Consider the following 26,928-nt stretch of genomic DNA (forward strand, 5'->3'; position numbering starts at 1 on the left):
TCCCCAGCTCTAGGGCTGAATTCAGATCTCTGAACTGTTCTTCTCTTTCAAATGCCACTCATTCAAGATGAGTGAGTACTTATTCCCAGACATCCAGGCTAATTAGAAATGGAAGCTGGGGAGGCGGGGGGAGATCACCAACCCTTTCCAAGGATTTTAAAGCTGGCTAGACATCAGACACCACCCTGGGCGTCTGTCACTCCTGCCTGGCAGCGCTGAGCTATCCAGGGACATGGTGCATTTCCATGACCTTTCTAAGCAGGATATCTGCATTCATAATGGCAGTATGCAAAACAGAGGCACAGGCTGGGTTAGGGCTTGATCCTGAGGGGAGTGGCTGAAATCCAGTGGCTCCTGTTGAAACTGATGGGAGTTATGGGTGCTTAGTACCTTTCAGGATCAGGTCCTGTGGTCTGGGGCATGTTTTGAGTGCTCTGTGGTGCATGCTAAACCAGGGCAAAACGACTTGGATAATTCATCCCTTAAGTGCACCCTTGGACAAATATCTCCAGAACAGCCTCCCCACATCCTCTTGTAAGGTAACCGCATGCCTCTTCGCTCCCAGCCTTGGCTATTGATCCTTATAATGCCGCCTTCAGTCATTAGCCGGCAGAGCGAGGCACCTCTCAGTAATCAGCCTGCCGGGCAGCACTGAATAAAATAAAGTGTGCAGCGGCCCATGGCTTTCTTCCACTCCACAGACTGATGAGGCTTCAGGAGCAGATTTTTCTGCATCGCTCAGAGGACAGAGTAACAGACGTACCATACTCTGCATCTGGCTGCTAAAGAGCATTAAAGGGCTGGCTTGCGAGGCAGGCGCTGAAAATCGGGAGAGCTTTGGGGGGAAAAGGAGCCAAAGGCCAACAGGAACCCACCCCCTTCCTTTGGCACTTTTAGCCTGTAGCCTCGCACAGCAGCGGGCCAGGCTCAGAGACAGCAGGCATGGAGGGCTCTGGCCTTCTGAGCATTTTGCGTTCGTACAAAAAGAAGAAAGGGAAATGAAAGACAAGAGAAGAGTGACATGCATGAGAAACACTTCCAGGCTCCAGCTTCAAAGAGCCCCTGCCACTCCCTCTGGATCCACAGGAAGGTGACAAAGTGGGGAGGAGGGACCTGACTGAACCAATCTCCCTCCATAATGGCTGGGTTTTTTTTTTTTTTTTAAATAGAATATCAGGGTTGGAAGGGACCTGAGGAGATCATCTAGTCCAACCCCCTGCTCAAAGCAGGACCAATCCCCAGATGGATTTTTGCCCAAGTTCCCTAAATGGCCCCCTCAAGGATTGAGCTCACAACCCTGGGTTTAGCAGGCCAATGCTCAAACCACTGAGCTATCCTTTCCCCTCCCTTTGCCTTATATGAAAATAATGGTTCCCTTCTCCCTTGGGGCCAGCCTGAATATTTCACTAGTGAAGCAAAACATCTTGTCCCTTCACAGATTTTTCTACCCAACCACTAGGAGACGTGTTAGCTCACAGGTGCCTCTCCTCACATCAGGCCATGCTAACAGCCTCTTGGGTGAGCAGTCAAGGAGCTGAGAATTGTTAAAGACATTGAGTAGAAGCCTCAGCCTGAGTGGTTAGAGGCACGTTAAGGCCCAAACAGCACCGAGTTTCAGAGCCTGGATCAATTGCCTCAGGCTTGTGGGACTGAAAATAGCCCTGTAGACTTTCCCCTTTGGGCTGGGGCCTGGTTGCTGAGACCTTCCCCCACTCACTGGGTTCTCACTCCAGCTGGAACATCTACACTGCTCTTTTTAGCCCTACAGCCCCAGGCAGTTGACCCAGGCTAGGAGACAAAGCTCCGTGGGTTTTATTTGCAATGTAGACGTTGCATTTGTGGAGCAACTCTAAAGCTGCTTCCACGGGTCACAGAGCGAATGGGTCCCCCATGCACTGACATCGATAGATACAGTAGATGGATAGGCAGTTCTGTCTAATAGAAAGATACTCATTTGTATGTCTGTCCAGCCACGTATATGTCCCTCAGCGTCATTGTAGTGTCCGAGCACCACAGTCCCAGCAAACTGAAGATAGCAATGCTTCACCAGCTTTCTTCCATGGGTAACGCCGATGCCCCTGGGTGGGTTGGTGTTAATGGGGAAATCAAAGCTAGGACCTCTGGATCTTAATGCACAAGCCTCTACTGCCTGAGCTAAGACAGCCACTTCTTAGCCCAGGCTACAGCAGGTTCATCCATCCGTAGTTGGCCTAACTCTCTAGAGCAGTGGTCTCCAAACTTTTTTGATCGTGCACCCCTAACAATAAAAAATTTGAGCATGCACCCCCTGCCACGCACAGGGCCGGCTCTGCCATTTTTGCCGCCCCAAGCAAAAAAAGCCGCTCGGACTCCCGCCCAAACTGCCGAAGCTGCACTGCTCCGGCGGCACTCCTCCTGCTGCACACCCTGAAGGGTCCTCTTGTGCATCCCCTGGGGTGTGCACACCCCACTTTGGAGACCACTGCTCTAGAGGGGGACATGGCTTACATGTCTCCAGAGAATTAGAAGGATGGAGAGGAAACATCTGACTCCCCTGGGACCAGGCAGTTCTGCACAAATGCATCCAACATTGGCTTCCTTTAAAACATTTCTTGTTTCAAGAGGGAGCGCTCTTCCAGTGATTAGGGCAGATTAGGGAGCTGTGAGGTTTCTGGCTCGTAAAGCGCTTTGAGACCTTTATCTGTAAGGAGCTATGGAAGCACAAAGCATTATTTCAAATCTCAGCCACTAAATACATTATTTTTTCTGGTGTCAAGAGAGAAAATTAAGGCAAAGCCAAGCTGGGTCGATACACTTTTCCCCCACCAAGCCCTGACTCCTAAGCTTTCCGTTTTGAGGAATGTCTGGGAGATGGACAAGAGGAAGAGAAGTGGAGGAGGAAAAAGGATGAGAGAAGAAGGAGGATTAAGTGAGAGAAAGAGGAAAAATATGAAGGTATGAGAGAGGAAAGGACATTTGGAATAAATATTTTCCCTCCTCCCCTGCTCTCTTAATTCACATGCATGCATACAAAGTTGTGCCCAAAATTCACCCCTTCTTGGGAATTATGGTTAAGTATAAGTTACAAGCCTTTGCTTGGCTTATTCCTAGACCTTCTATGTTTATCTCCAAGTCCCTCTAAGAGCCATGACCCTGGATAGGAGCTAATGAGCCTCCCCATATCTGGCTGTCCTGTGAGTCAGACAAATAACCCTGCCTCTCTCCACAGAGTCCTAAACCCAGATCCCCTGACAGAGAAGAAAAGCAGTGAGAGGCACTGTATTTGGAGAGAAAAATCCTGATGTTCTAACTCAGGCTTTTTCCAGCCTTTATGCAGGCAAGACTCCCTCTGAAGCCCCCCCACCCCATCAAGGTTTCAGCATTTGGTCCAAAATTAAATGGTGAAAGAAAACAAGGCTGATCTGAGATGGAGGGAAAGCAGCAATAAGTCCTTTTGCTATACAACCACCAGATGAACCAGGCCCCAAACCACCACCAGAGAGGCCCGTGTGGATTTTTTCATATTAATCAGATTTGTTATTGACATCAAAGTTAATGGTCAGCCTGGGAAACATCACAGAAACAGATTCTGGTCTGATCATCAGCTTCCCAGCTGCAAGTGCCACTGATAGTCCTATTTGCATCTGAAAGAGCCTTGTTTCCGTCTCAGTTCAGGAAAGGTGTTGGCTCTTTGATGTTCAAAACAACCTTTGATTCTAAAAGCCTATAAGAAGGGCCTCATTTTCTGTTCAGTTCTATTGAACCCAGTTATATTTTATCAGGGCCTCACTGGCTTCATTCCTATTCAGTTCTGCATGATTCTGTCATTACAGGGACTGAGAAGCTGAAGCTAAAATCTAGACCAAAAAAAAAAAAAAATCAGAGTGGTGTTTTCTGGGCATCACATGGAGAGTCAAGAGAACAAAGCAGTGAATTTGGGGAACGGATCAGAGATTGGAGGTCCTCTTCTCCATTGCCCTGCCCACTTCTGTAGTCATTTGCATCACTGCAAAGTGAATGCAAAACACTTTGGAAGCATTCTGCACTATGCGCGGTGCAGGGCAATGGCACAGGACCTAGAGAAGCAGAGGGCCAGCCCTTGTTCTGGTAAGAACCGATGGAAGATGGAATGACAGAGTGGAGGCAGCTTGAACTTCCATGGCAAGAGGAGATGAGGCCCCAGGGCTTGAATTTCTCCCTCTTGCTCACCTTTTTCTCATCCCCCTCTTGCAGAAGCTGCAGGTGACTCCTCTTCTCGCCGTCCTTCCGCAGGGAGCTGCTCTGGTGCTGGGGCAGGCCCGTGGGTGGGGACGTGCTCCGCCCCTGGGGATCCACCCAGGTGTAAATGTGATTGGTGACATAGCCCCCAGGGATCCGCCCAACCGAATGCACCGACAGGTTCAGTTTCTTGGAGCCTTTCAGAGCCTGTGAGACAGTCCAGGAGAAAAAAGGAATTAATTCCAGAGCCCAAGGGAAATAATTAATGCAAATGGAATTTCAATAATGCCAAAGCTTTGCTTTGCTATGGAACCGTTCATTTGGTGATCTCCAAGCACTTTACAAACATGGATGGAGCAAGCCTCACAAATCCATGAAACTTTTACAGGACTCGGGATTTTTGAACCCTCTGCTGAAATGCAGCCACTTCTGGGGTAGATCACAACAGGTGCTTAACAGCCCACATTGTCCCGATAGGACAAGCAGCAAAGATGTGCACATAACTTGAAACTGAAGCAGGGTCAGAGGGAAACATGTTGGAATGAGGATAGGACACTGAAGTTAACAACCCTAATTCTTATGCAAAGAACCAGGGGATTGAGAATGATCTCACATAGGCAGGATGCTGTATTCTGTCCAACATAACTGTGGGTACCAGATGGGTCTCCTGAGTTGCAGGCAAGTGCCCTAACCACTGGACCATGCTTCCTCTGCAATATTTGGATCCAGATCTACTGTATGCTCTTGTCATATTTGCAGAGCAGCCACACACTGTTACCCAAAGTTACATTGAGGAGGATGCAAATGCTTTAGAAGAGATATACATCTCCGTGTCTCCAGGCATAATCCAACCCCTACAGCACGGGGTTAGGAAGCAGTTTCTCTGATAGGCAGGTTATTCCATACCCATGCACTAGGGGTTTTCTTTTCTTGCACCTTCCTCTGAAGCAGTTGGTTCTGGTCTCTGATACAGCCAGGCTCCCAGGAGAGAGGGATCATGGGTCTGGCAATTCCCCAGGCCTGCTCGCCCCAAATTCCCCACTCCATCCTCACCACATCCCAACAGCAGGACTCCTGCAGTCGTCCTGGACAGGGGATCTCTGCTGCTCAGGAGCAGCCTAGGACTGACCCAGGTCTGGAGACGGAGCCATTTCTCCTCCTTGGGAAAGCAGGCCAGACCAGGCCAGGGCTACATCATCGACAGGGACTGGTGTGTGTGGAAACCTGCCCTGCCTCTACCCAGGCCATTGAAGACAATTGGGAAGATTCCCCTTGACTTCACTGGGCTTTAGAGCAGCCCCACGAAAGAATCTCAGACTTGGGTGCTGTTCCTTCCCGTACACCTCCCAAGCACAAATCGTTGAAAAACCTCCACCCCACCCTGAGGGGACCAGGAGACCCAACGGGGCCCGTTTGCTGGTTGCCCCTCTGGTTGCAAAGGGCAGACAGCTGTTCTGTAGTTACATTTCATGTAATTAACATTAGGGGAGCTCGACCGGCTGCTCACAGGGCTCAGTAACATTAGGGTGACCAGACAGCAAGTGTGAAAAATCAGGATGGGGCAGGTTGGAGGCGCCTATATAAGACAAAAGCCCCAAATACCAGGACTGTCCCTATAAAATCAGGACATCTGGTCATCCTAAGTAATATCGAGGCAGCTTAGCATTTGCAAGCAGCCGGAGGCTGCTTTGCCAGTTTAATATACATATGCCTGTGGGGCAGAGACAGCAGATGCTCACTTTGAATAGGGGGCAGGGCAGGGAGTGTGTGCCAAGGAGCCCAGGGTGGAGAAGGGGCTTGGGCAGTGGCTGTGGCAGCAGCAGGGCTGGGGCAACTGGTGGGGCAGGCAGTCGCCTTGGCCCCAGAGATGCACAGCAGCCTGAGGAAGTGGACCAGTCAGGGCAGCTGTGGCTGCAAGGTATCACCGCTCCCCAGCCCCGGGCGCTCAGAGCAGCTGCCTGCCCAGCTCCCGCTGCTGTTGTATGTCTATCTGGCAGCAGGCCCAGCCTCTCCCTTGGGGAGGCAGCCCTCCCACCAGCCCAAAATGACACAGATCTGCCTGGCTGCCCCTTCCCTGCCCAGCCCGGCTCCAGGCCCCCACCGCCAGGTGTTGAGGGAGTCAGAGCAGAAGAGAAGGGGGCCCAGGCTGCCCCACCTCACACACTCTCCAGGTACAGAGGGCATATTGTGGGGGTAGAAAAAAAAATAGATCACTCCCCCCTGCAGAATGTTTCTGTGACTGGGATGCTAGCCCCCACCCTCCTCCTGGTTCTTCCAGCCAGCTCTGGGGGCCAGGTCTCCAGTTGAACCGAACTAGAGCACCATGCCTGGGGTGTGTGTGGTGGGGACTTGCCAAGAGGTGCTGGTATTGGCCGCTCTCAGATCCAGGAAATGGGATTAGCTAGACCCCCGCACTGTCCTGGTGGGGCAGTTCCGCCGCTCTCCCTGCAAGCGGATCCCCACGCCCTGGATCCAGCACACCACCCATTCCACGCTTCGCCACGGGTAGCCATTTGGCTGCAAGTTACCTCCAGAGTCCAGCCCACTCTGGGAGCGGAAGGGAGGTGCCACCGAGATCGGCCACCGCTGCAACCCAGCTCCAAACATGCTGCCACACCCAGTCACGGAGATTTATTCCTTTACAGCAAAGGGTAAACAACCAACCAGAGAGCAGCCTTAAGTCAGTCCCTGGTTCCCAGGCTTCAGGGCCACCCCCACAGGGGTCTGACACACCAGCTGCTGGCAGCTTCTTCTCCTTAGCCAGCTCTGCTCCCTCCTTGAGGCAGCTTCTCTAAGCCCTCCCCATGGAAGTTAACCTTTGCTACCCAGGGCTTAGTTTATCTCGGCTCTTCTCTCAGCTGTTTCCTAGCAGCCTTTCCAGACCCAGGTGTAGCATGGCCATCTTTAATTAGCTGATTAGGCTCACCCACTCCAGCCTGGGGCATTGGGCTCAGTCTAGCCACAGAGACCAGCTACCCTGTGATGGGGAGGGGCTTTTAGCTGTGGGACGGCTTGCGCTCGCCTACTTCCCAGCACCCAATAGGGAGCTACCCTGTGACAGGAGGTCTTTAAAAACCAATCCATGGCCTTGGATTAATTGCAGTGACTTCTGAACCCGGCAGTCTGCACCACTGCCTCCACCCCAACAGGTACCTATTGAGAGAGCGAAGGCTCCAAACGTGAATCCACACTGGCTTTGCCTTAGCAGTGAGAGCTTCCTCAGAGCTAAAATGAAGCAAAACCCAAGGCAGCCCTGTCCTGAGCAAGGAACATAATCAAAAATAATACCCAGCACCTGTATAGCCTTGTTCATGCATCAGCTAATTAATATGGCTCATGAACTAGTTGATCTGTTCAGTATGAGCCAACATCCAAGTCAGAAGACCAAGAGAATATCTACACTGGAAAAAACCCCGAACAAAACAACCCCTCCAGCCGCAGCAAGTCTCAGAGCCCAAGTCAACTGACTCTGTAGGCTAAAAATAGCTGTGTGGCCGCCCCTGCTTGGGGAGGGGCCTGGGCTCTGAAACCCAGTGAAGGGGAAGGGTCTCAGAGCCCCCTCTACTAGCCAGTAACAAAGGTCTGAAACCAGCAAGCCCCAGATGGGTGATGGAGGCCCTGAAAACATGCCGCAAAGACTCACAAAGTGAAGGAGCGCATGCGAAAACCCCACGGCACTCAGCCCGCAGTGATGGGCAGCAGTATAAAAACGCTAAGACAGCAGCCCTAAAACAGAGAATGCAACAGAAAATGAGACACTGTCAGTTATTTTTTAAACTAATCTATAAAACATAAGAATTATTGCCCTGCTATTCAGTCCTACAGCAGGTGTCAAAACAACCTACAGAAAGGGTCGTGTTCTCTATCAAATGCTGTAGGGTTTTACAGCAAATTTCTTTAGAATCCTGTTGCATTTCTATATTCTACAGAACTCTGTTCATTTCAGCAGAGACAACAAGCCACAGACAGCAAGGTCTTTTCCTTGCAGAGGACTATACCAAGTAATCACACATAAATGCAGAAGAGCAGGAAAACAAGCAGAGGTGGTTTTGTCTAGTGGATAAGCCACCAGGTTGGGAGTCAGGAGACCTGCATTCTGTTCCCGGCTCTGCTGCATGACTGGCTCCCCCCCTCCACCTTCTTCCCCTCTTTGCCACTTGGGGCAGCAAAAAAGCTGGAGCCAGCCCTGTTCAGAGCCAGCATCTACAGACTTGGGCTATGGCTCTATAAATAGCCATGTAGACCAAGCCCATCTGGCTCAGGCTGGAGACTGGGCTCTGAAACCCACCCTCCTCCCTTGGCCTCAGAGTCTGAGCGCCAGACTGAGCAAGAACGTCTACATGACTCTTTTTAGCTCTCTAGCGCAAGCACCGAGAGCCTGCGTCAGTGGGCCTTGGCTCTGAGACTTGCTGCCACGGGGTTTATTTTGCCATTTAGATCTACCTCATGTTTCCATCTCTGCCCGAGCATCCACACTGCGTTGTAAACCTGGGCTTCCAGTCGCTGGACCCGGGTCTCACCCAGCCGTGCTGTCCACACTGCAGTACACAGACCTTCTGACTCTGGCCTGCAGCTTGAGAGAAGTCCACACTGAAAAATGACAGGGCTTGGACTGGAGTCACAGCGGGACTTGGGCTCTGACCCACTGCCCTAGTAGGGTCCTAGGACCCAGGTCCTGAGTCAGCATGGGTTTAGTGTGCAGTGTAGACAGGGCCGGCTCCAGCTTGCTTGCCGCCCCAAGCAGCAAAGCAAAAAAGATAAAGCCGATCAGCGGCACTTCGGCGGCAGCTCAATCGCGCCACTTCATTCTTTGGCAGCAATTTGGTGGCGGGACAAGAGGACATGCTGCCCCTTTCCATTGGCCGCCCCAAGCACCTCCTTCCTGCCGGCCCTGAGTGTAGACAGACCTGTAGGGGCAGCCAGGGTGTGTCTACACTGCATTGTAAACCCAGGCTGTGCAGCCCACCCTTCCCCAGTGCATTCTTCTCCATCTGTCGCCTAAGCATCCATCCCATAGAGCACGATTCCTCAGCACCCTAACCTGCACTGAGGGCCAAGCTGCACACCCAGAATTAGTGCTTCCTCTGATCACCTGTGCAAAGGAAGGGGGGAAGCTAAGCTGGAGTTAACCCCTGATTTGCCATGTGGCAGGTCATGCCTGGCAACGGTGAGGCTAGAGAGAACCTGAGCTCGCCTGAGAAAGCTTGCCCAGCCATTCGCGTGACTTCGCTTAGGTTCCCAGCTGCACCACGCCCAGCCTTGGTCTGACATGAGCCCGTACAGCCATGACTTTCCAACACATTTAGGAGATAAAAATGCCAGAAACGGCAGGGGGGGAACCGGGGAGGGAGCCTTGCGGGAGGAACACCATGACCATTGCTGGTGGGAGGAGGAGATGAGCGGAGGGGAGGCTTTTCCCTTCCTTCTGAGCTCCCTGTCAGCCCGTCAGAGTGGGAACACCAGGGGAGCTGCTCTCAGAAAGCTGGGTAAACAGTCTGCCGGAGATTTACAAGGTACTTTTAAGGTCCCCCAGTGTTCCCCTGACAGTACTGCCGGGGAAACAGAATCTCAATTAACAGCCAGATGTTTTATGTATGAAGCTGACAGCAGAGACTCTGGGAAGCTTGGAAAGTGAATGCAGAGCCCTGCCTGGCAGCAGGCAGCTGGGCCAGGGCTCCCAGGCAGCAGCAGGGAGTGGAAACGGAGATGCTGTCTGTCACCAGGCCGCTGCAGGCGGCTTTCCAGAGCGGCTCCCCCAAAGGAATAGGCCAGGCCAGCATGGCGGCTGCGGGACCCAATTCATCAATGTGACCAAGCTGAAACAAGCCCAGGACCTGAGGGTGCCTCAAGCCACCGTTGCTCCTTCCTTATTCCAGGGCCTAGGGCTGCCCTGTTGTACCCGGCTGCTCATGGCCACAAGCAGCTGTTACACAGCAGTTCACCGACCAGGCCTGTGGTTCCCCTGGAACAGCGCTGACACCCCCGCACTGCCAGGGCCTGCCCCAAGAAGTGCCAGGACCCCTGGTGCTGGCTGCATAAGGACTTGCCTGACGCTGAGGGAATTCCCCAGGATCTGGCTCTGCCAGTCTCACAGCCCTTTGCACCAACACAGCTGGCACAAAGGGGCTGTGGGCTGGCTGCCTGCCCAGCACACCATCAATAGAGGGACCTTTGTGACTGCAGCCACCTTCTCTGACCAGCCCAGTACTATGGGCCCCTGACAAGTGCCCTGCATTGACCAGCCCAGGGATAGTTATACAGCCCCAATTAGGGTGGACCAAAGCCCCCCCCCCACCTTGCATGGGAGGCAGAGGAGAGATCCAGGAGCAGGAAGAGGACAAGGATCTGCCAGGCAGGAAGGGTCTGGAAGGGAGAAGATGGCATATTTTAAAGGGATTAGAGCTGACTTTTTAGTGGATCCGGTCCTCATTTATCTCCAGTTTATTCTCTCTCACACCCATCTCTGTGAGGCAGGGCAGTGCTGTTATCCCCATTTTACAGATGTAGAACTGAGGCATGGATAGATTAAGTGACTTGCCCATGGTCACACAGACAGACTGTGGCAGAGCAGGAACTGAACCCAAGACTTGAGTCTTAGCCTAGTGCCTTGCCTACTAGACCAGTGCTTCTCAAAGTCGGGCCGCCGCTTGTTCAGGGAAAGCTGAAGGAAGGGCAGCCAGCACATCCCTCGGCCCGCACCGCTTCCTGCGGCCCCCATTGGCCTGGGACGGCGAACCGCAGCCAACGGGAGCTGTGATGGGCCGAACCTGCAGATGCGGCAGATAAACAAACTGGCCCGGCCCGCCAGGGGCTGTCCCTGAACAAGTGGCAGCCCGATTTTGAGAAGCCCTGAACTAGACTATCCTTCCTACCCCTCAGCCAGGGGTTTGAGTGAGCTGGCAGCAATCACCGAGATGCACAAATCCCAGCTCTGGAGGCAGGTGACCTATCCAGTTATTTTGGCAGTTGGGGGTTGGTTTTTGCTCCAGCAAAGAAAGAATTAGAAACAAATAAGGGAAAGAAATTGGCTCTGTAATCCTGACATTGCATTTGCTACATCTAAGCAGCCACATCTAATGGGATGCCGGCACAGTTTCCACTTGAATACTGATGAAATTGCTCCATTTGTCCTTAACTTCACAGTAAAGGGGCTGCTGGAACTTTGCCCTTCACTCACAAAATCCTCCTGTCTCAGCTTTTAAAAACAATTGGTTACTTACTTCAAACAGCAGCACCAGGCAGGGAAGTTAATCACCAGTGACAGCAGATAATGAGCTCCCTCTATCACCACCACCCTGGCTTGAAAACATTTGTGCCCGTTACCCAAACAAGATCTTTTCTGCCACAAAAACAACATTTGCTTCCAAGCTCCATTTCTTCCTGTGAGCTCAATTGTGGTCCCAGCTCCCACCCCCGTCTATGCCCTGCTGAGCTCAGAGGCAGGCAGGATGCCTCCTAAGGCTGCTAAGTGGGATGGTGTCACAGCTCCAGTAGCCCGTCACTCCTGCTGTAGCAGTAGCTTCGTAGCAAACCACCAACCTCTCCCTGCCCCGCACCCTCTTGTACTAGGTGCTTGTGGCAGGGCAAAGACTCACCAGTGCGGCACCTCCTGCTGGTCATCCTGGGAATCAGCTATTTTCCAGCCCAGAGCACCCTCTGCAGGCCGGTGTCTCTCGTGCCACTAGCCCCCCGTGTCCCTCCCGGACCCCAGTGCCCCTCTAAATCAGGGTTTTGCCCCAGAGTAACCTACAGTCTGGGTCTCCCCACCCAGGGGAACCCTCTATCCCCACCTTGCCTCAGTGGCAATTGCCAGTGACCATCTAGCCCCCTCTCACTGGGGCAGACTGCAGTCTATAAACCCCTCATCATTGGCAAGGGGGTTAGGACCACCTGCCTTTGCCTGTCTCTGGGCTGCCCCTCTGCGGCCCCAGTACCCTTTTTTGGCCCTTTTTGCAAGGCCTGGGGTTTTTCTAGGCTGGAGCTCCCCAGCTCCCTCTGCCCCTCTCCAGCACTGCTCCACCTCAGGTACCCTGCTGGTACCCTTCATGGGCCCTTAACTAGGCCTGCAGCCTGGGGTTTTTCTAGGCTGGAGCTCCCCAGCACTGCTCCACCTCAGGTACCCTTCTCTCCCAGGTCCTTCTCTCTCAGGAAGCTAGGGAGAGCATCTCCTTCTGCCCCACAGCCCTCTTATAAAGGCCAGCTGGGCCCTGATGGAGCCGGCCACAGCTGGGGTCAGCTACCCAGTCAGCTTCCCCCAGCTGTTCTTAATCCCTTTCCCTGCTGCAGCCCTCTCCAAGGCTGCTTTTAGCCCCTTTTCTGTGGGAGTGGGGCAGATGCCCCACTACAGTGCTGTGCAAACATGTGCGAAGAGACAGTCCCTCCCTCAACGAGGGGATAACCTACACAGGCAAGATGGACAAAGGGTGGGAGGGAAAATGAGACAGGAAATTGCCCACGGTCATGCAACAGGCCACTGGGAATAGAAGCCTTGCCTCCTGGCTTGATGCGCCTTCTGTTAGGCCATGCCATCTGCAGACTGGGTTAAAATAATCCTAGCAAGTGCCCTGACCAGCTCCGTGGAGCTTTGTTCTACAGGTAAAACCGCACTTCCCTCCTCACATGCACCTGTCTGACACCATTCAATTCATGGGGTCCATGTGTGCAACTGAGGCTAGAATATGGCTCTGGATGTCGAGACCCGGTGTGCAGCTTATATACACCCTGTCATCACACACAGAGACTCTTCTAATGCCATAGGACAAAGGGGTGGGTTAAGGATTGTCCAAGATCCCTCCTGACATGTGTGGCTTCATGCCAGAAACTTTATTTGAATTCAGCCTTTATTGGGTTAATATCCTTTCCAAAAATTAAAGGTCATTGCAACAATAAATGGATAAACCTTTCATGGAAACACATGGCATTGGAAAAATTAGAAGCTAAATGTATATACCAGCTGAAGGATCCCAAAGCAGCATATTAAATGTGTGGATATTTATGTGAGTAACTGTGTGAGTGTAATAAATCACTTCATGCACCATTGAAATGCAGCCACCTCTGGAGTAGAACACGGCAGCTGTTTAACAATGCACAGCAACACTATGCACCGGTTAAGGAAAGGAAGAGAAGAATACCATATCCTATTAAATGGTGGGTTTTTTTCCTCCTGGAAAACAAACCTATAGGGGTTTTCATTCAAGAAGGCACTTAGGCATGTGCTTAACTTTAAGCATGTTCTTAAGTCCCACTGTCATCAAGAGGAAGTCAACAGGAGCTTAAGCACATGCCGGGAAAGTGCATTCATAGATAGGCATATTTATCAAAGTGGATTTTTTGATTCATTAGATTGTGCCAACTTGGAAAGCATTTTTATGCAGCTATTTCACAAAATAGTCTGTCTGGAAATGCCTCATAACCATCTGCAGTATGGAGCTATAAAATATACGTATTAATAAACAATAGTAACTTTGCAAGTGGGTAAAAATACCAGGGACTAAATTCAATCCTGGACACAGCTCTGTTGCAGTCAATAGTTACACCTGAGATGAGTTTGACCCTAGGGTTTCATCTCTGGGGACAAATCCATCTTTTTCTATAGGTCACAAGTCAAAATAGGCTGGGGAGTCTCATCCTTAAATCACTAAAGGAACGTGTCCACACTGGCAAGCCACAACCCAATTCCCTGCTCAAGACAAGGCCCGAAAGTAGAAGAGTAGAGTAAGGTGCTACAGGATCCAGACCTGCATTTAGCAGGGTCTGTATGTTAGGACACAAAGGCGCTGGTCAAAGCAGCTTGAATTATTATTTTCTATGCTACAGTCATGCCTAGAGGCCCCAGGCGAGACAAGGGCTCCACTGGACAAGGGTATGTCTATACTGCAATCAGGAGACGTGATTGCTAGCAGCCCAGGTTAGCCCACTCGAGTATGTACCTAGGATCCTAGGCAGGTGGGGCTAGCCCAAGCCATTGCCTGTGCTGCTGCAGCGTCACTGCCATTGTTATTCGAGTTAGCTACACTGAAGTTAGCTAGGGCATGTCTACACATGCTCCAATCACACCTCCCGATGGCAGAGCAGACATACCCGTAGTGAGACACAGTCCCTGCCTCCAAGAGTTTACAATCTCAATAGACAAGAGGAACAAAGTAAGTATTATCATCCTTGTGCTACCGATGAGGAACTGAGGCACAGAGAGATTAAGCGACTTGCCCAAGGTCACACAGCGAATCTACAGTGGAGCAGAAAGTTGAACCCAAATCTCCTAAGAGCCACTCCAATCTTGTAACCACAAGAACATCCTTCTAAGGTGTAAGTGCATTAGCAGAATAGACCAGGGCAATGGAGAAAATCTGTCCTGAAGCCCTGGGTGAATCAACTGTGGGTCAGACAAGTGAATACAAGGTCCGAGTTACTCCAGGATCAGAAATCCTCAGGGCATCTGGAAGCTTTCAGCTCCTCTGGAAGCAGCAGTGGGCGTGGATGAATGTTGGTGCAGCCTGGAGGAGGTGAAACGGTGCTTTCCTTTGAACAGTGGCACCGGGCACGTATGGGAATGAAGCACGGTAGGCACAGGAGCTCTGGCACAGATTTTGAACGCATTCTGTGCACTAAAACAGGCCTTTATGAAACACTGGCAGGCAGAGCTGCAGAATTAAGAGGCATTGGCAGAGCTGAATGGGAGAAGCTTCAGACGACGTCCCAATGCAGCTATCAATCACTCAGACGCTTTGGCAAGCCCCAAGTTAACCCAAATATCTCACTGTTTTCCCTCGCTGGGGAGATTGTGTCGGCTTCAGCCAGAGTCCCCCTGTTTCCTCCCACCTTAATTTTCTCATCCGCTGTCAAAGATGGCCGGCTAAGAGGGGCCTCTTCAAAGTGCCGCTTGTGTTCTGTCTTATGGGCTTATATAGCCCCTGTTATTCTAGTACTAGATAGGGTGACCAGATGTCCCGATTTTATAGGGACAGTCCAATTTTGGGGTCTTTTTCTTATATAGGCTCCTACTACCCCCCCCCTCCCCATCCTGATGTTTCACACTTGCTGTCTGGTCACCCTAGTACTGCAGCACCTCAGGACAGCCCCACAATACCTGTGTGAGGTAAGGAAGTATGTGTGTGGTGAACAGAGAGGCTAAGGCCCAGGTCCTCAGGGGGTACTTAGGCTCTTCGTTCCTATTGAAACTTTGTGTTTCATTGGATAGAAATGAGGAGCGAAGCATGAGTGACTTGCCTAAGGCCATATGGGAAGTCTGTGGCAGAGCAGGGAGTTGAAGCTGGGTCTCAGATCCTAAGCAAGGGCCTGAACTACTAGACCGTCCTTCCTCTTGCTCGTGCTGTTGGCTAGGTGGGGTACGGTAGAGACTTCAAGTGAACCCGCTCGCACAATGGGCGGAGCACTCCCACTCTCAGGGCCTGATTGGCTGCTCCCCCTCCACCTTGCCTCCTCGTTTACCCCAGTGCAAAACGACTGGACCACGTTACCATCCTGATCTGGGAGCATTTCACACTTGTCAATGATTGCACAAGAGCAACCATGATTCAGGTCCTCCGTCTGCTCCGGGGCAAAGGACTGACCTGAGGCTCAAACGCAGATCCATGGATCAAGTGAGTTATCATAGCTCATGCTTTCAGAAGCGGGATAATAAAGAACCCTTGGGTCCATCCCCCCCGCTGCATTGCACAATCATCTATGTGCATTATAGGATTTTTTTCTTTTGCTTTCCCCAGAAGTACCGTGTATTGGCCCCGGTTAGGGGCAGGATGTGGGACTTAGTAGCCCAGGATCTGATGTCGCTGGGGAAATCTTAGACTTGCCAAACCTCATGTATCCAGCGCTCCGTTTTGTTTGAAATTTGTTTCCAAATTACTATCACCCCCAGCTTTTGTTTTTCTAGCTCCCGCCCCAATTTCCCAAAAGCTGCGGTTTCAAGGACCTCTGCAAAATCAGGGTTTACCTGGCTGTCCCTCTGTTGCACTACCATTGCCCCAGCATGGCAGATCCAGTTGCTTTTGTAGGTAATAAACTTGTCTTGTTTTGTCTTAAACCAGTGTGCGTGGAAATCCTAACTAGGGGCAGAACGCTGGGTATATTCCTCTCCGCATTGAGGGAGGGGGCGAATTTCATGAGCTTATGCTGTGCAGCGCAAGATGGTATAATTTGGGGTTTGCACTCTAGAGGGGGGTGGGCACTTGAGTAACTGGGCAGTTCCTTAGCTGAAGCCTTCCCATGCAGGGGCTAGTCAGAAAGCCTGTTTGCATGTTACAACAGGAGAATGTGTCCCTATGTGTGTGCCGGTGAAAGTGTGAGACCGGAAGCGTGTCTGCAGCTTGTCACGGCAGTACAGTTGAAGGGAGTCCTGGCTGGTGGGTCAGGTGGGCTCAGTGGTACCCCAGTTCCCAAGTGGCACCCCTGGGGGAGGGGAACCTGTCACATCCTTATCCACCCTCATTTATTCTCTTCATTCCAGTTGGATGTGCATGGCCATCAGTGCTCTCAATAGCTTTCAGTATCAAGATGGGGGTGGCTGACTTTACTTTTTACCAGGGAAAAAGTTTACAGGTAATTTTCTTATTCACTGAAAAATGTTACCTGAGGCCTTTTGAAAGTTGTCAAAGGAGGAGGAGGTAAAATAGCCCTCACTCCTGACAGCTGTTTTTGACAGCTGTGTAGCACTAGTGGAGAAGACTTCCTCCAAAGGATACCTCAGGCCATTGGGCCACTTTTAAAGCCACCATCATGAGCAAGGCTGCACCCATAAATTATTTAATTCCATCCTGGGCTTGTCATCTTCCACTGCTTCAGCAGGGGGACGCTGAGTGGATTTAATGGTGCAATTTAAGGCAAACGACCAAGGTAATGAAGTGCAGCCTGTAGATGTGCTACTGCTGGCTGAGTTCTTCTGTAGCTCTGACACGCTAAACAGAGCTGCCCCTGATTGACATGTGGATGGGAGACCCGCAAGGAGCTGCAGGGAGTGGTGCTGGAGCTCAGTAAGTGCTGCTCTTCCCTCTCGTTCTGCACTGAGCTGCGTTCCGGAGGCACCGAGGTGACAGCTTTAGAATGAGATGTGAAGCGAAAGTCCTGTCACAAGATTCCCCTCGACGCTGTCTGGGGAGGATGTTGGGTTGAAAGGCGCTATGTAAATGGAAGCTGTTCTTAGCCACTGAACCAGAGGGAGGCAAGCGCAAATGGGCTGAGCCGGAAAAAGGGCAATGGTGGTAGAAGTCTTTCTGCGAGCCCTCGAGGGGCGTTCCAGCCCAAGGGAGGATGGAATACCCCCATTCCAATACACATACAGCCGGATTCTGGTCTGAGGTACCCAGGAAGGGCAGCCTTGTGGTTACGGCATCAGAGTACAACCCTGGACTCCAGGGCCAATGGTGACTTTACACCACCCCATGCTGGGCCAGTCGTTGACTGATTCAGCCCCTGGGGTAGGTGAGAGGGGCTGTCCTAACATGTGCTCAGCTGTCCACTGCTCCTACAGGCCACTGAGATAGCCAGGAATAATCAGGAGGAAAGGAAAGTTCTAAGGAGGCTCTTGTTCCTTGGGAACAAACTCAGCAAACACCCCACACTGGGGACAGCAGAGGTTCAGCTACTCACTACACCGGCATGACACACCCTTGACTTCAGGGGAATTCCCTGGGGACTGCCCCTTTATGCCAGCAGGGAGCCATTGGACACCAAGGAATGGAGCCCTAGGTACCCAGCGTTAAACCCATAGAGCAGGCTAGAGTCTCCTCTCGGTTACACCAAGGTAGTGTTGTATAAACCTGAATGCCCATTTGCTCCATATAGTCCTGCAGGGCAAACTCCTAGGCAGCCTACCTCCTCGGGATCTCACTCCTTTCAATGGGCTGTGTACACTGGGGTGACAGGAACACCTACAGGCCTTAGTCAAGATCAGGGCCCCATCATGCTGGGCGTTGTACACACGCAGTGAGAGATGTCCCTGCCCCAGAGAGCTGACAGTCAAAGCAAAGGGTGGGAGAAAGGAAACAATGTTACCTCCTTGACACAGATGGGGAAACTGAGGAACGGAGAGACTAAGTGGCTCACCCAAGGTCACGAAAGAATTGACCCTGGGAATTGACCCTAAGTCTGTAGCAACCTCAGTATGTCACAGGGACGAAGTCAGCCCTGCGGATGGGAGACCCCCAGCTCCTGCAGTAATTGCTTTCTTTCCCTGCACTTCTTCCCATCAACTGACTGTGAGTGGTTCCTGATTTCAGCCCAGCTGTTCAGACATGCTGCAAGCAGGAATCGTATCCCTCTCTCTTCTTTATTGATCTTTCAGTGGGTTCAGGCCTGGTGGGAAGGGGCTGGGTTGACAGCCCTGGCACCAAAGGCCTGTCAGTGAGCCACAGAACAGGCACCCCATGGGCAGCAGCCAGGCCACCTCCCCTCCCAAGTGTCTTGGCCCTGGCTGGGGGGACCATCTCCAAAGAAAAGAGACGGGTTCATGCCCCAGGCTCGGCCAGCTCTTGGCCTCTCTGCTACATATCAGCAAGTGCGAAGCTCATCTTCCATCCCCCGCTGTGCCGGGTTTGTTTCATCCGCCTGTTGTAAGATCTCTGAGGCAGGGACTGCCTTGGCATGAGTGTTTGCATAAGCCTAGGGGGCAGGACTGGGCATGGATTATGGGGGCAGCACTGGCCCCCTGGTAGAGGGGAGGTTGGGGCCAATTTCCACCAATTCAGCTTCCTTAGTTGGCAGGTGATCAGCAGGGGTCTTGCAGCGGGGCTCACACCTCCTGAAGCTGGAACAGATCAGGCCTGGATTGGCAAAGAGGGTGAGAGGTCGGCATGAGAGGAAGGAAAGGTCAACAGACTGCTCTCGGTGTGAAACTGGAACGGGAAAGGAACAGCTGCCCAGAAGTCCAGCTTCCCATCAGCAGGTTCCAGGAGCTCATTCCATCTTAGACAAACCCTGAACAGATTGATTCCTTGCTGGTGCCATCAGGCTGTTCATAGCGAGCTGCTGCTCATCCAGATTCTCCTTAGACCCCTGAGGCCAAATAGGGCCTGGGGGGGGGTGTCTCCTCTTTCCCACTCAAGACTTTTTTAGCCTTTGAAATGCTGGTTTCATGGGGTGGAATTCAGTCCTGACATAAACTGGTGCAACTCCATGGACTGCAAGAGAGCTTTACTCACACCAGGGCTGAATTCTGCCCTTATCCCAAATCTTAAAGCTGTGTCACGAGCCTTCCCTCCCTTCACCGAGCATTCGTGGCCGGGAAAGACTGAAATCGATAGCAGAAATCAGACAGGGCAAGCAGGAGCCAACCAACAACTGAATTCCCTGGTGCACTGAGGCTGATACGAGGTAAGCTGGTGGTTCTCAGTTTTCCTCACCATGACTCCATGTTACAACAGGGAAAGATTTGGGGATCTACTTCTTCATCTGAGAAAGGGCAGGTGGTTGTGAGGCCCAGGTTGAGAGACCATGGTGGAGAACCTTTACATAGGCTCAGTATGTGAAGAAAAACCATGGTGCAGTCCTCTTAAAGTCAATTAAGTTCTCTCTCAGCCTTTGAAAGTAGTGATACTATTGGGCAAAGAACAGCTTAGGTAATTACAACATTTAGACTGTAAGCTCTTCAGGACAAGGTGTGTTTTCTATGTCTGGAAAGCATCTAGTACATTTTGGCTCGATCAGTAAATTAAAATACTTCTGCCTCCTTAAATTCCCCCTGCAGTGCCAACTGGATACAGCCTCCTTCACTTCCTTTCTCAGACTGTTGTGTCAACTTGCTGTGTGCTGTTGGCTGCTGTGATCCACCCCAGAGGCAGCTGCTTTTCATTAGTGCGCAAACTGCCTGTAATGTGCTTTTGAGACCGTTAGATGAAGGGCTCTGTGCAAGTCTGTAAGACAGTGTGTGTGTGTGCGCGCGTGTGAGCGGGTAGGGAGAGGAGCTAAAGGAAACAAGGCAAGTGGCGTTGGAGAACGGTAGTATCAGGGGACCACCCTTACAAAAATCACAGCCGGGAAGCAGACACTAATCATCCGTAAGTATTATTATGGGAAGCAAGTGCCAAAGACAGGTACAGGACAGATTTTATAAGGCTAGTGATTCCCTCTATTCTTTAATTGTCCATTCAGTCTTTCATGATTTAAGTAGATTTCTTTTATTTTAAAGCACTTTTAAAATAGCCTAGCTTTAATGAGTCATTAATATAAATACCCTGCCTGCTGCATGGTGCTATGAAATGGATTTGCAATACAGCATTTTATTTGCTAGGATCAATGCTTCTGACTTATTCCATCCTTCGGGAAAATTCATTTATGTCAATAGTGCCTAATGAGATCGACAGAATTTGTTTCCCTTCTCCTCCCTGCTTTTTCTTTTCTTGACCGGTCCTCGCCCTGAGGAAGCTGAAAGAGAGAAGCCTTCTAAAAACTCCTCCCTGGCCCCCATGAACCCCTCAGCAGGAATGCAGCTGTCATAAATCAATGGCCATTAATCACAACGAGTTCCCTGGCAGCCTGAATAAAAGGCCCATCTCCTACGGCTGTGGCTCCCTTGCTTACCTTCGCTGCTAATGAAATGAGCAATCTATTCCAATTCATTTGGTTAGTGGCACCGCTGTAGATCACAGCCGGATACAAGGAGCATTAACTCTGGGCCATTCTTCTATCCCCCTCTTTTCCCCCTCCCACCTCTTCTTCTATCAATAACAGCCTCTAAGGACCTGTTTGGTTGCTTGAGCTATTCAGAGGGTAGGAGTGCATTCCTCTGCCTGGGGTAATTATCCCCCGTTTGCAAACTGCAAAGACTAGTGCTGAGGTTCTAGATAATTGGAAGACTCCCACACAGTTTTGTATTGATTCCATCCAGAATAGAAACATCGGGCGTGAAAGAGAGAAGGGGCGAGAGAAAGAAAGGGAGCGAGTCTTAACACATGGCTGAAAGAACACGCAGAAGTTTGCACAACCGCTGCTTCCTGCATTCTCCTGGCATGTCCCTATTAGAAGAGACGGGCGAATCAAAGAGCTGAACGTCCTCATCTCTTGGCCCTTTGGACCCAATTAGGCTGGACAAGAACAACCAGTTGTCAATAGCACAGAGGAAGCTTCCAGCATTGTTATGGAGGACAGGTGGGAGGGGGGAAAGAAATGCACTTTTAAAATGAGACCTTTTGCTGCCTGTGGCTTAGAGCGCCCCTCTGTGCCCGTGGGAGGAGCAGAAAGCCCAGGCATACAAAACGGGGAAGGGATCTGGTGTCACTGAAGCATGCACTCCTTATCCCCCAGAGACCTTCTCCCTGGAGAGAGAACCAGGGCCGGTGCAACCCATTAGGCGACCTGGCACTAGCATTTGGGGGGCGGCATTTCGGGTGCTTTGGCGGCGACTATGGCAGCCGGATTTTTGGCCGCCCCGGTCGTCGTCAGCATTTAGGCGGAAGGACCTGGGGCAGGGGGGCACGGGGAGGGCCGCCTGCAGCAAGGGGGGGTGGCATTCAGGGGAACCGCTCCCCGCCCCAGCTCACCTCTGCTCTGCCTCCTTCCCTGAGCACGCCGCCCCGCTCTGCTTCTCTCCCTCCCAGGCTTGTGGCACCAAACAGCTGATTGGTGCCGCAAGCATGGGAGGCAGAAGAAGTGGAGCGGCGACGGCGTGCTCGGGGAGGAGGCGGAGCAGAGGTGAGCTGGGGCGGGGAGCTGCCACACGGTTCCCCGGGCCAGGGGGAGCTTCCGCGGGGGGAAGGGGGTGTCTCAGGGCGGAGGGAGGGAGCTGCCATGGGGGGGTGCCTCAGGGCTGGGGGGGGGCAGAGCGCTGCCACGGGGCTCGGGGGACAAGGTGGAAGTTTCGCCTAGGGTGCGAAACATCCTTGCACCCGCCCTGGAGAGAACACGATTATTATTAATAGTATTCCAGCAGCAACTAGGGTCCCAGCTGAGCCTGGAGCCCCATTGTGCTGGGCACTGCACGAACATACGACAGACACTCCCTGTGTCCCAAAGAACTTGGAGTCTAAACAGGTGAGTCAGACAAAGGGCGGGAGGAGAAACAGGCCCAGAGAGGGGAAATGAAGTAACTTCCCCAAGGCCACAGAGCAGGTAGGTGGCCAAGGCAGGGGTAGAACCCACAGTTCCTGAGTCCTATTCCAGAGCCTTATCCAGAGTGGGTCCCATTGATCACTAACTGCCTCCCTTACTGGCAGCCTCTGAATGACCTATGGAGGCTGCTCTCCCTCTAGAGAGGGTCCCTCTTGGCAGGGCTGTGTGGAGACCGTTGAAATGGCCCATCCTGTACCTGTGCAGAAAGAGAGGCCTCCGTTCCCCAGGGGGTCTGCAGCACCAGCAAGCCCGTCAGGCTAACGTGTGACCTGAGTGGGAATATCTGATGGCGGAACTGGGCCCAGAGTCTTCACGCTACTTTGACCTGTCCGGCAGTGCGATGAACTGAGTTGAGCTTACATTCTCCCAGTGGGAGCTGAAGGACAAGGCCGGGAGAAATACTTTACTACAGCACTTCTGAGTGTGGTTTGTATCATGAACACAGGGCCTGACACATTTCTGGGCCGGCCCAGTGACTTTGCGGCCTTGACTCTTCCCACGAAGGGCCTGTCTCTGACCTCCTCTCCACAAGGTTCAGCTGCACCCACAATCCCTCTTGTCAGTATCTTCATTGTGTCTCCCCCATCCACCCTAATTTCTGCGGCTCTCCACTAGAGCAGCCTAGCACCCGGCTTTTGTCTGGAGGCTCGGGCTTTCCACTCTTTGCCCCGGCCCCATCGCTGTCTTCTGCTGCTTCAGGATTTATCTGGCCAGAGCTTAGTCTTTTTCACAGATTTCCCTGCCCTCTCCCCTTTGCCCTTTGCATAACGTGTATATGCTATGGGCCAGCTGGGAAGGGACAGAGACAAAGGAGATGTGGCAAGAGAGGTGGGGACAGAAACAGGAGTGCGGGATGGGGGAGCAGACACAGAGAGGAGGCAGACATGAGATTTCTCAGGGGAGGACGAGCAGTGAGAAATGAGAGAGGGAAAAATCACAATGGGGACAGAGACAGGGGACTTCAGGTGAACTCTCCATTTTTTTAAGGAGCCAGGAGGAACTGCCTCTGGAGTCAACACAGGAGGGAACAGCCAATCTGGCCCTGAAAAATGTGGAAATTAAACTATATTTTGGTTTTCAAATAGTCAGTGAACATGCAAAAGTATGCAAATGAGCATACGTGCTTATGTAAATATATGCACATTTGTTCACAGGCCTTTAGAGGGCCCAGTGTGGGGTGTAGGCAGATTTGATCCCCACCTCTTTGCTAGGTGCAGGCACCTGAAGATGACTGAGGAAAGCTCCAGGCTCCTAGGGCGTTCTCCCTGGCTACCTCAGAACCTGGCTGCACGCTGCAGTAGAAGGAGCTAGTCCAGACCTGCTGCTGTAGAGACTCTGGCATTACCCCAAACCTCTTTGATGCCCAGGCCTGGAACAACTGCCCTGTGGGTCCTTATCACCAGTACAGCTAGTCAAAGACGAGTGAGGATTTTTCACTGAACGTTTGAAAAGAATGTTTGTTTTGTTTGAAATTTTCTGGATAATAAAACGAACACACACACCCCACACTGGATTTTTGACCATAAACCACAACATTCACATTCTCTATTTTTTTCCAGTTCTTTCCTTTTTCTTTTCCCTTTCCCCTGCTGCTGAGAAAAGGGGGGAAGGAAAAAATCGATTGTGGGTACCCAAACGCAACATTTTTTGGTATTTGGTTTTTCATTGAACAAAACAGAAAATAATGAAAGCAAATTCATGGAACATGAAGTCCTTTTCCATTTAAAAAAGAAAATCAACCAGGTCTAATTACCAGCAGCCCACACAGCCCTTTCTATTGTTGGCTCCCTTCCCGGTGTTGTGCAGAACGCAACATTTTAAGCCCAAACAGTGAGGGTTGTGGGCTTGAGAGGAAAATGGGGTGATTGATGTCTCTATATTCTAGGTGGATCCCTGGTTCACGAGCTGTTGATTTTCTCTACAGTGGGATAACATGTGCACTCTGCATTTGTCAATGAGGAACATTCGGGTAATGCACCATCTAAGAAGCAAAGCAAAACAACTCTAGGAAACGTGTTGTCAGTTTAAATGAGACTGCCAGTGATTTAGACTTCTGTAATTCTCTGAGTAGGCATGACATTGAGAAAAGGACCCCAAATCCATCAGCCTAACCAGAAGGGAGGGGGACCAGAGAAAATAAAGAATTTAATCCATGAATTATTCTGCACCCTACAGTTTAGTTTTCTTCTAATACATAGTTGGGCTGAAAAGAGAAGTTTCTCTGTTGGGTCAGTTTGTGTATTTCTTCACTGATGCAGAAATGTTTCTTTATGACATTCCAGCAAATGTCACAGGACTTTCTTATTATTTATATTCCAGCATTGCCTACTGGCCCCACCAAGACTGCCCCCTAATGTACTAGATACTGTGTACATAAATGGTAAGAGACAGTCCCTGCTTTGAAGAGCTTACTATCTAGCCAGACTAGAGAGACAACAGGTGGGAGAAATGAAGAATTATTAGCCTGGTATTACAGCTGGGAACCTGAGGCACAGAGAGACATAGGGCCTTATCTCTTTTACACATGTGTAACTCCGTCAATTGCAAGAGATACTCCTGATTTGCTGGTGTAATTAAGAGGAGTAGCAGACCCTAAATGATTTGTCCAAGGGCTTGCAGGAAACCTGTGGTAGAACAGAGAATTGAACCTATATCTCCTGAGTCCCATGCCACTATAACAGCAACAAGCCCAGCCTTCCTCTCTGTAGCTAGAGCATTTCTGTGGACCTGTGTTCAAATCCTCCCCCAGGTCCTAGATAAGATGAATGTTGTCATCTCGGCTTAGTCCACACCACCAAAAAAACCCACTTCCCTGTTTGTCACAGTCTCTGCTCAGGAGTAGCTTGGCTCTTGACTCTCAGGGCAGTGTTGTGGCACATTGGTGGCTCAGGACTATAGCAAAAGGGGCCAGGTAGGAGCTGCATCAGCAGAGCTGTGCGGGAAAACATGCACATCACCTGCCAGCTCTATGCTCTATCATTGCCAGTGGCCTCTCCCTTTGAAGAGCATGAGAACAAAGTTAAAATACAAACATTTCTGACTCAAATAGCCAACCCATCCCCTCTCCTCGACTGGGAAATCCTGGGGACTCTGGTTACTTCCCCTGTCCTCATGAGCTCGGCATGCTGCTAGAATTAAAATGCACATTGCTTGCAGGAGAGCGAAGCATAGCAGAAGCCCAAGGCTATTTTTTTTAGATGTCTGTGTTTGGGATCATTTTTTCCTTGTATCAATTTTTTTTGGTAGTGCAATTAAAAAAACAAACAAACCCACACCCACCCAAGATCCATTTACCAAGGATTCAGATGTCGCCTCCAGCGAATTATCAGGGCAGATGAATGGTAATCCTACTATTCACATCCATCCTGTCCTTGCTGCAACCACCCTAGAGATTCAGTTTTGGCCACTGTTTGTACACCGGCTTCTAAAATGTACAGAGGAGCTAACCCAGCACCATCTGTATGAGTAAAAGCTTTTATAAGAACAAGTCTGATACCTTTTGGGGAAACGGGGATCTCTCTGTGTCTATCTATCTTGCCTCACCAGTCACTTGTCTATCAGTCCGGAAAATGCAAGTATCTGGAGAGTTAAAGAGTACACTCATCCGTACACACTGCTTCAGCTGAATGTCTGGTGAAATGCAATGGCGATTATTAATTGTAGCAAGGAAGCAGTGTCAAATTACGCTAATCAATTAATTGGGCAGCAACCAGAAACGACAAAATGAGGCTCGTGTTCTTTTAAATTGTCTGGGAGGCAGGATTGTTCTAAATATATTTTCAAGCTTCAGATCAGCATGTCTCTTTTGTCGCTTCTCAGCAGTGCCTTAGCAATGCTGCACGGTACCCCGCTAGAGAACCAGCAGCCGGAGCTCTTTATAACTCGGACAGAATATTATAACCTTTTAAAAGATTGCCCGGCTTGCTGCCTTGTGTATCCAAGTGAACAGACTGTTAAAAATAATTCAAAGGAGATTTGATTTTATTTTTTTTTAAAACGCCTGCTTGGCAGAGGCAGAGCGTGAGAAGAAAAGAACATCTCGGAGGGAATTAAAACCCTGTGTACCAAACTGAGGCAAACAAGGACAAATGGATAAAATCTACCCTCTGGCCACCTGAGCCTCTTCCATCACAAGCAAGACTTCTCAGACAGACCTGCACAAGGGGAACACACCTGCTAAAAGGATAGACTACTTGTGAGCTGTCACATCGCTCTACTGTATTCTGTATTTATTTTGCTTTCCAGCAACAGATCTGTCTCATCACAGCCTCTGCCCTGGCTCCTGATCCCTGAAATGAGATCACAGAATCCTTTCAAAGATGCTGATCTGAGTTACACTGGTGTAAATCTAGGGTGGGCCCACTGACTTTGGTGGAGTTACTCTGGATCTGCACCAGCAGGAATGAGATCAGAATCAAACTCATCAGGCCAGATCCTTTGATGTGGTAAATCCATGAAGTTCCATTGATTCTGGTGGAGTTACTCTAGATTTACATTGGTGTAGCTTAGATTGGAATCGGACTCATTGGAATTCTGCTGATTTACGCCAGCAGAGGATCTGGCCCAATTATCTGTTTCCTTCAAACTGAAACAAATGAGCTGCAAAATAAGAACCTGACAATAAGTTAGGGTGACCAGATAGCAAGTGTGAAAAATCAGGACGGGGGCGGAGGG

The 26,928-nt window shown here is 50.8% G+C and overlaps 1 protein-coding gene across 4 annotated transcripts in view; it reads right to left on the minus strand.

Annotated features, from left to right (window-relative positions):
• Positions 1-26,928, minus strand: part of WHRN (whirlin) — a 106,004-nt gene that overhangs the window by 73,289 nt on the left and 5,787 nt on the right. For 3 of the 4 annotated variants that reach the window (XM_044992686.1, XM_044992685.1, XM_044992684.1), the window contains exon 2: positions 4,189-4,404. In XM_044992686.1, the coding sequence (XP_044848621.1) occupies positions 4,189-4,404 (216 nt within the window). Of the gene's footprint in view, positions 1-4,188; positions 4,405-8,640; positions 8,788-26,928 lie in introns of all 4 variants that reach the window. The other variant, XM_044992683.1, reaches the window with a different exon arrangement.

The sequence above is a fragment of the Mauremys mutica genome, chromosome 18, assembly GCF_020497125.1.
Source record: "Mauremys mutica isolate MM-2020 ecotype Southern chromosome 18, ASM2049712v1, whole genome shotgun sequence".
NCBI classification, from domain to species: Eukaryota; Metazoa; Chordata; order Testudines; family Geoemydidae; genus Mauremys; species Mauremys mutica.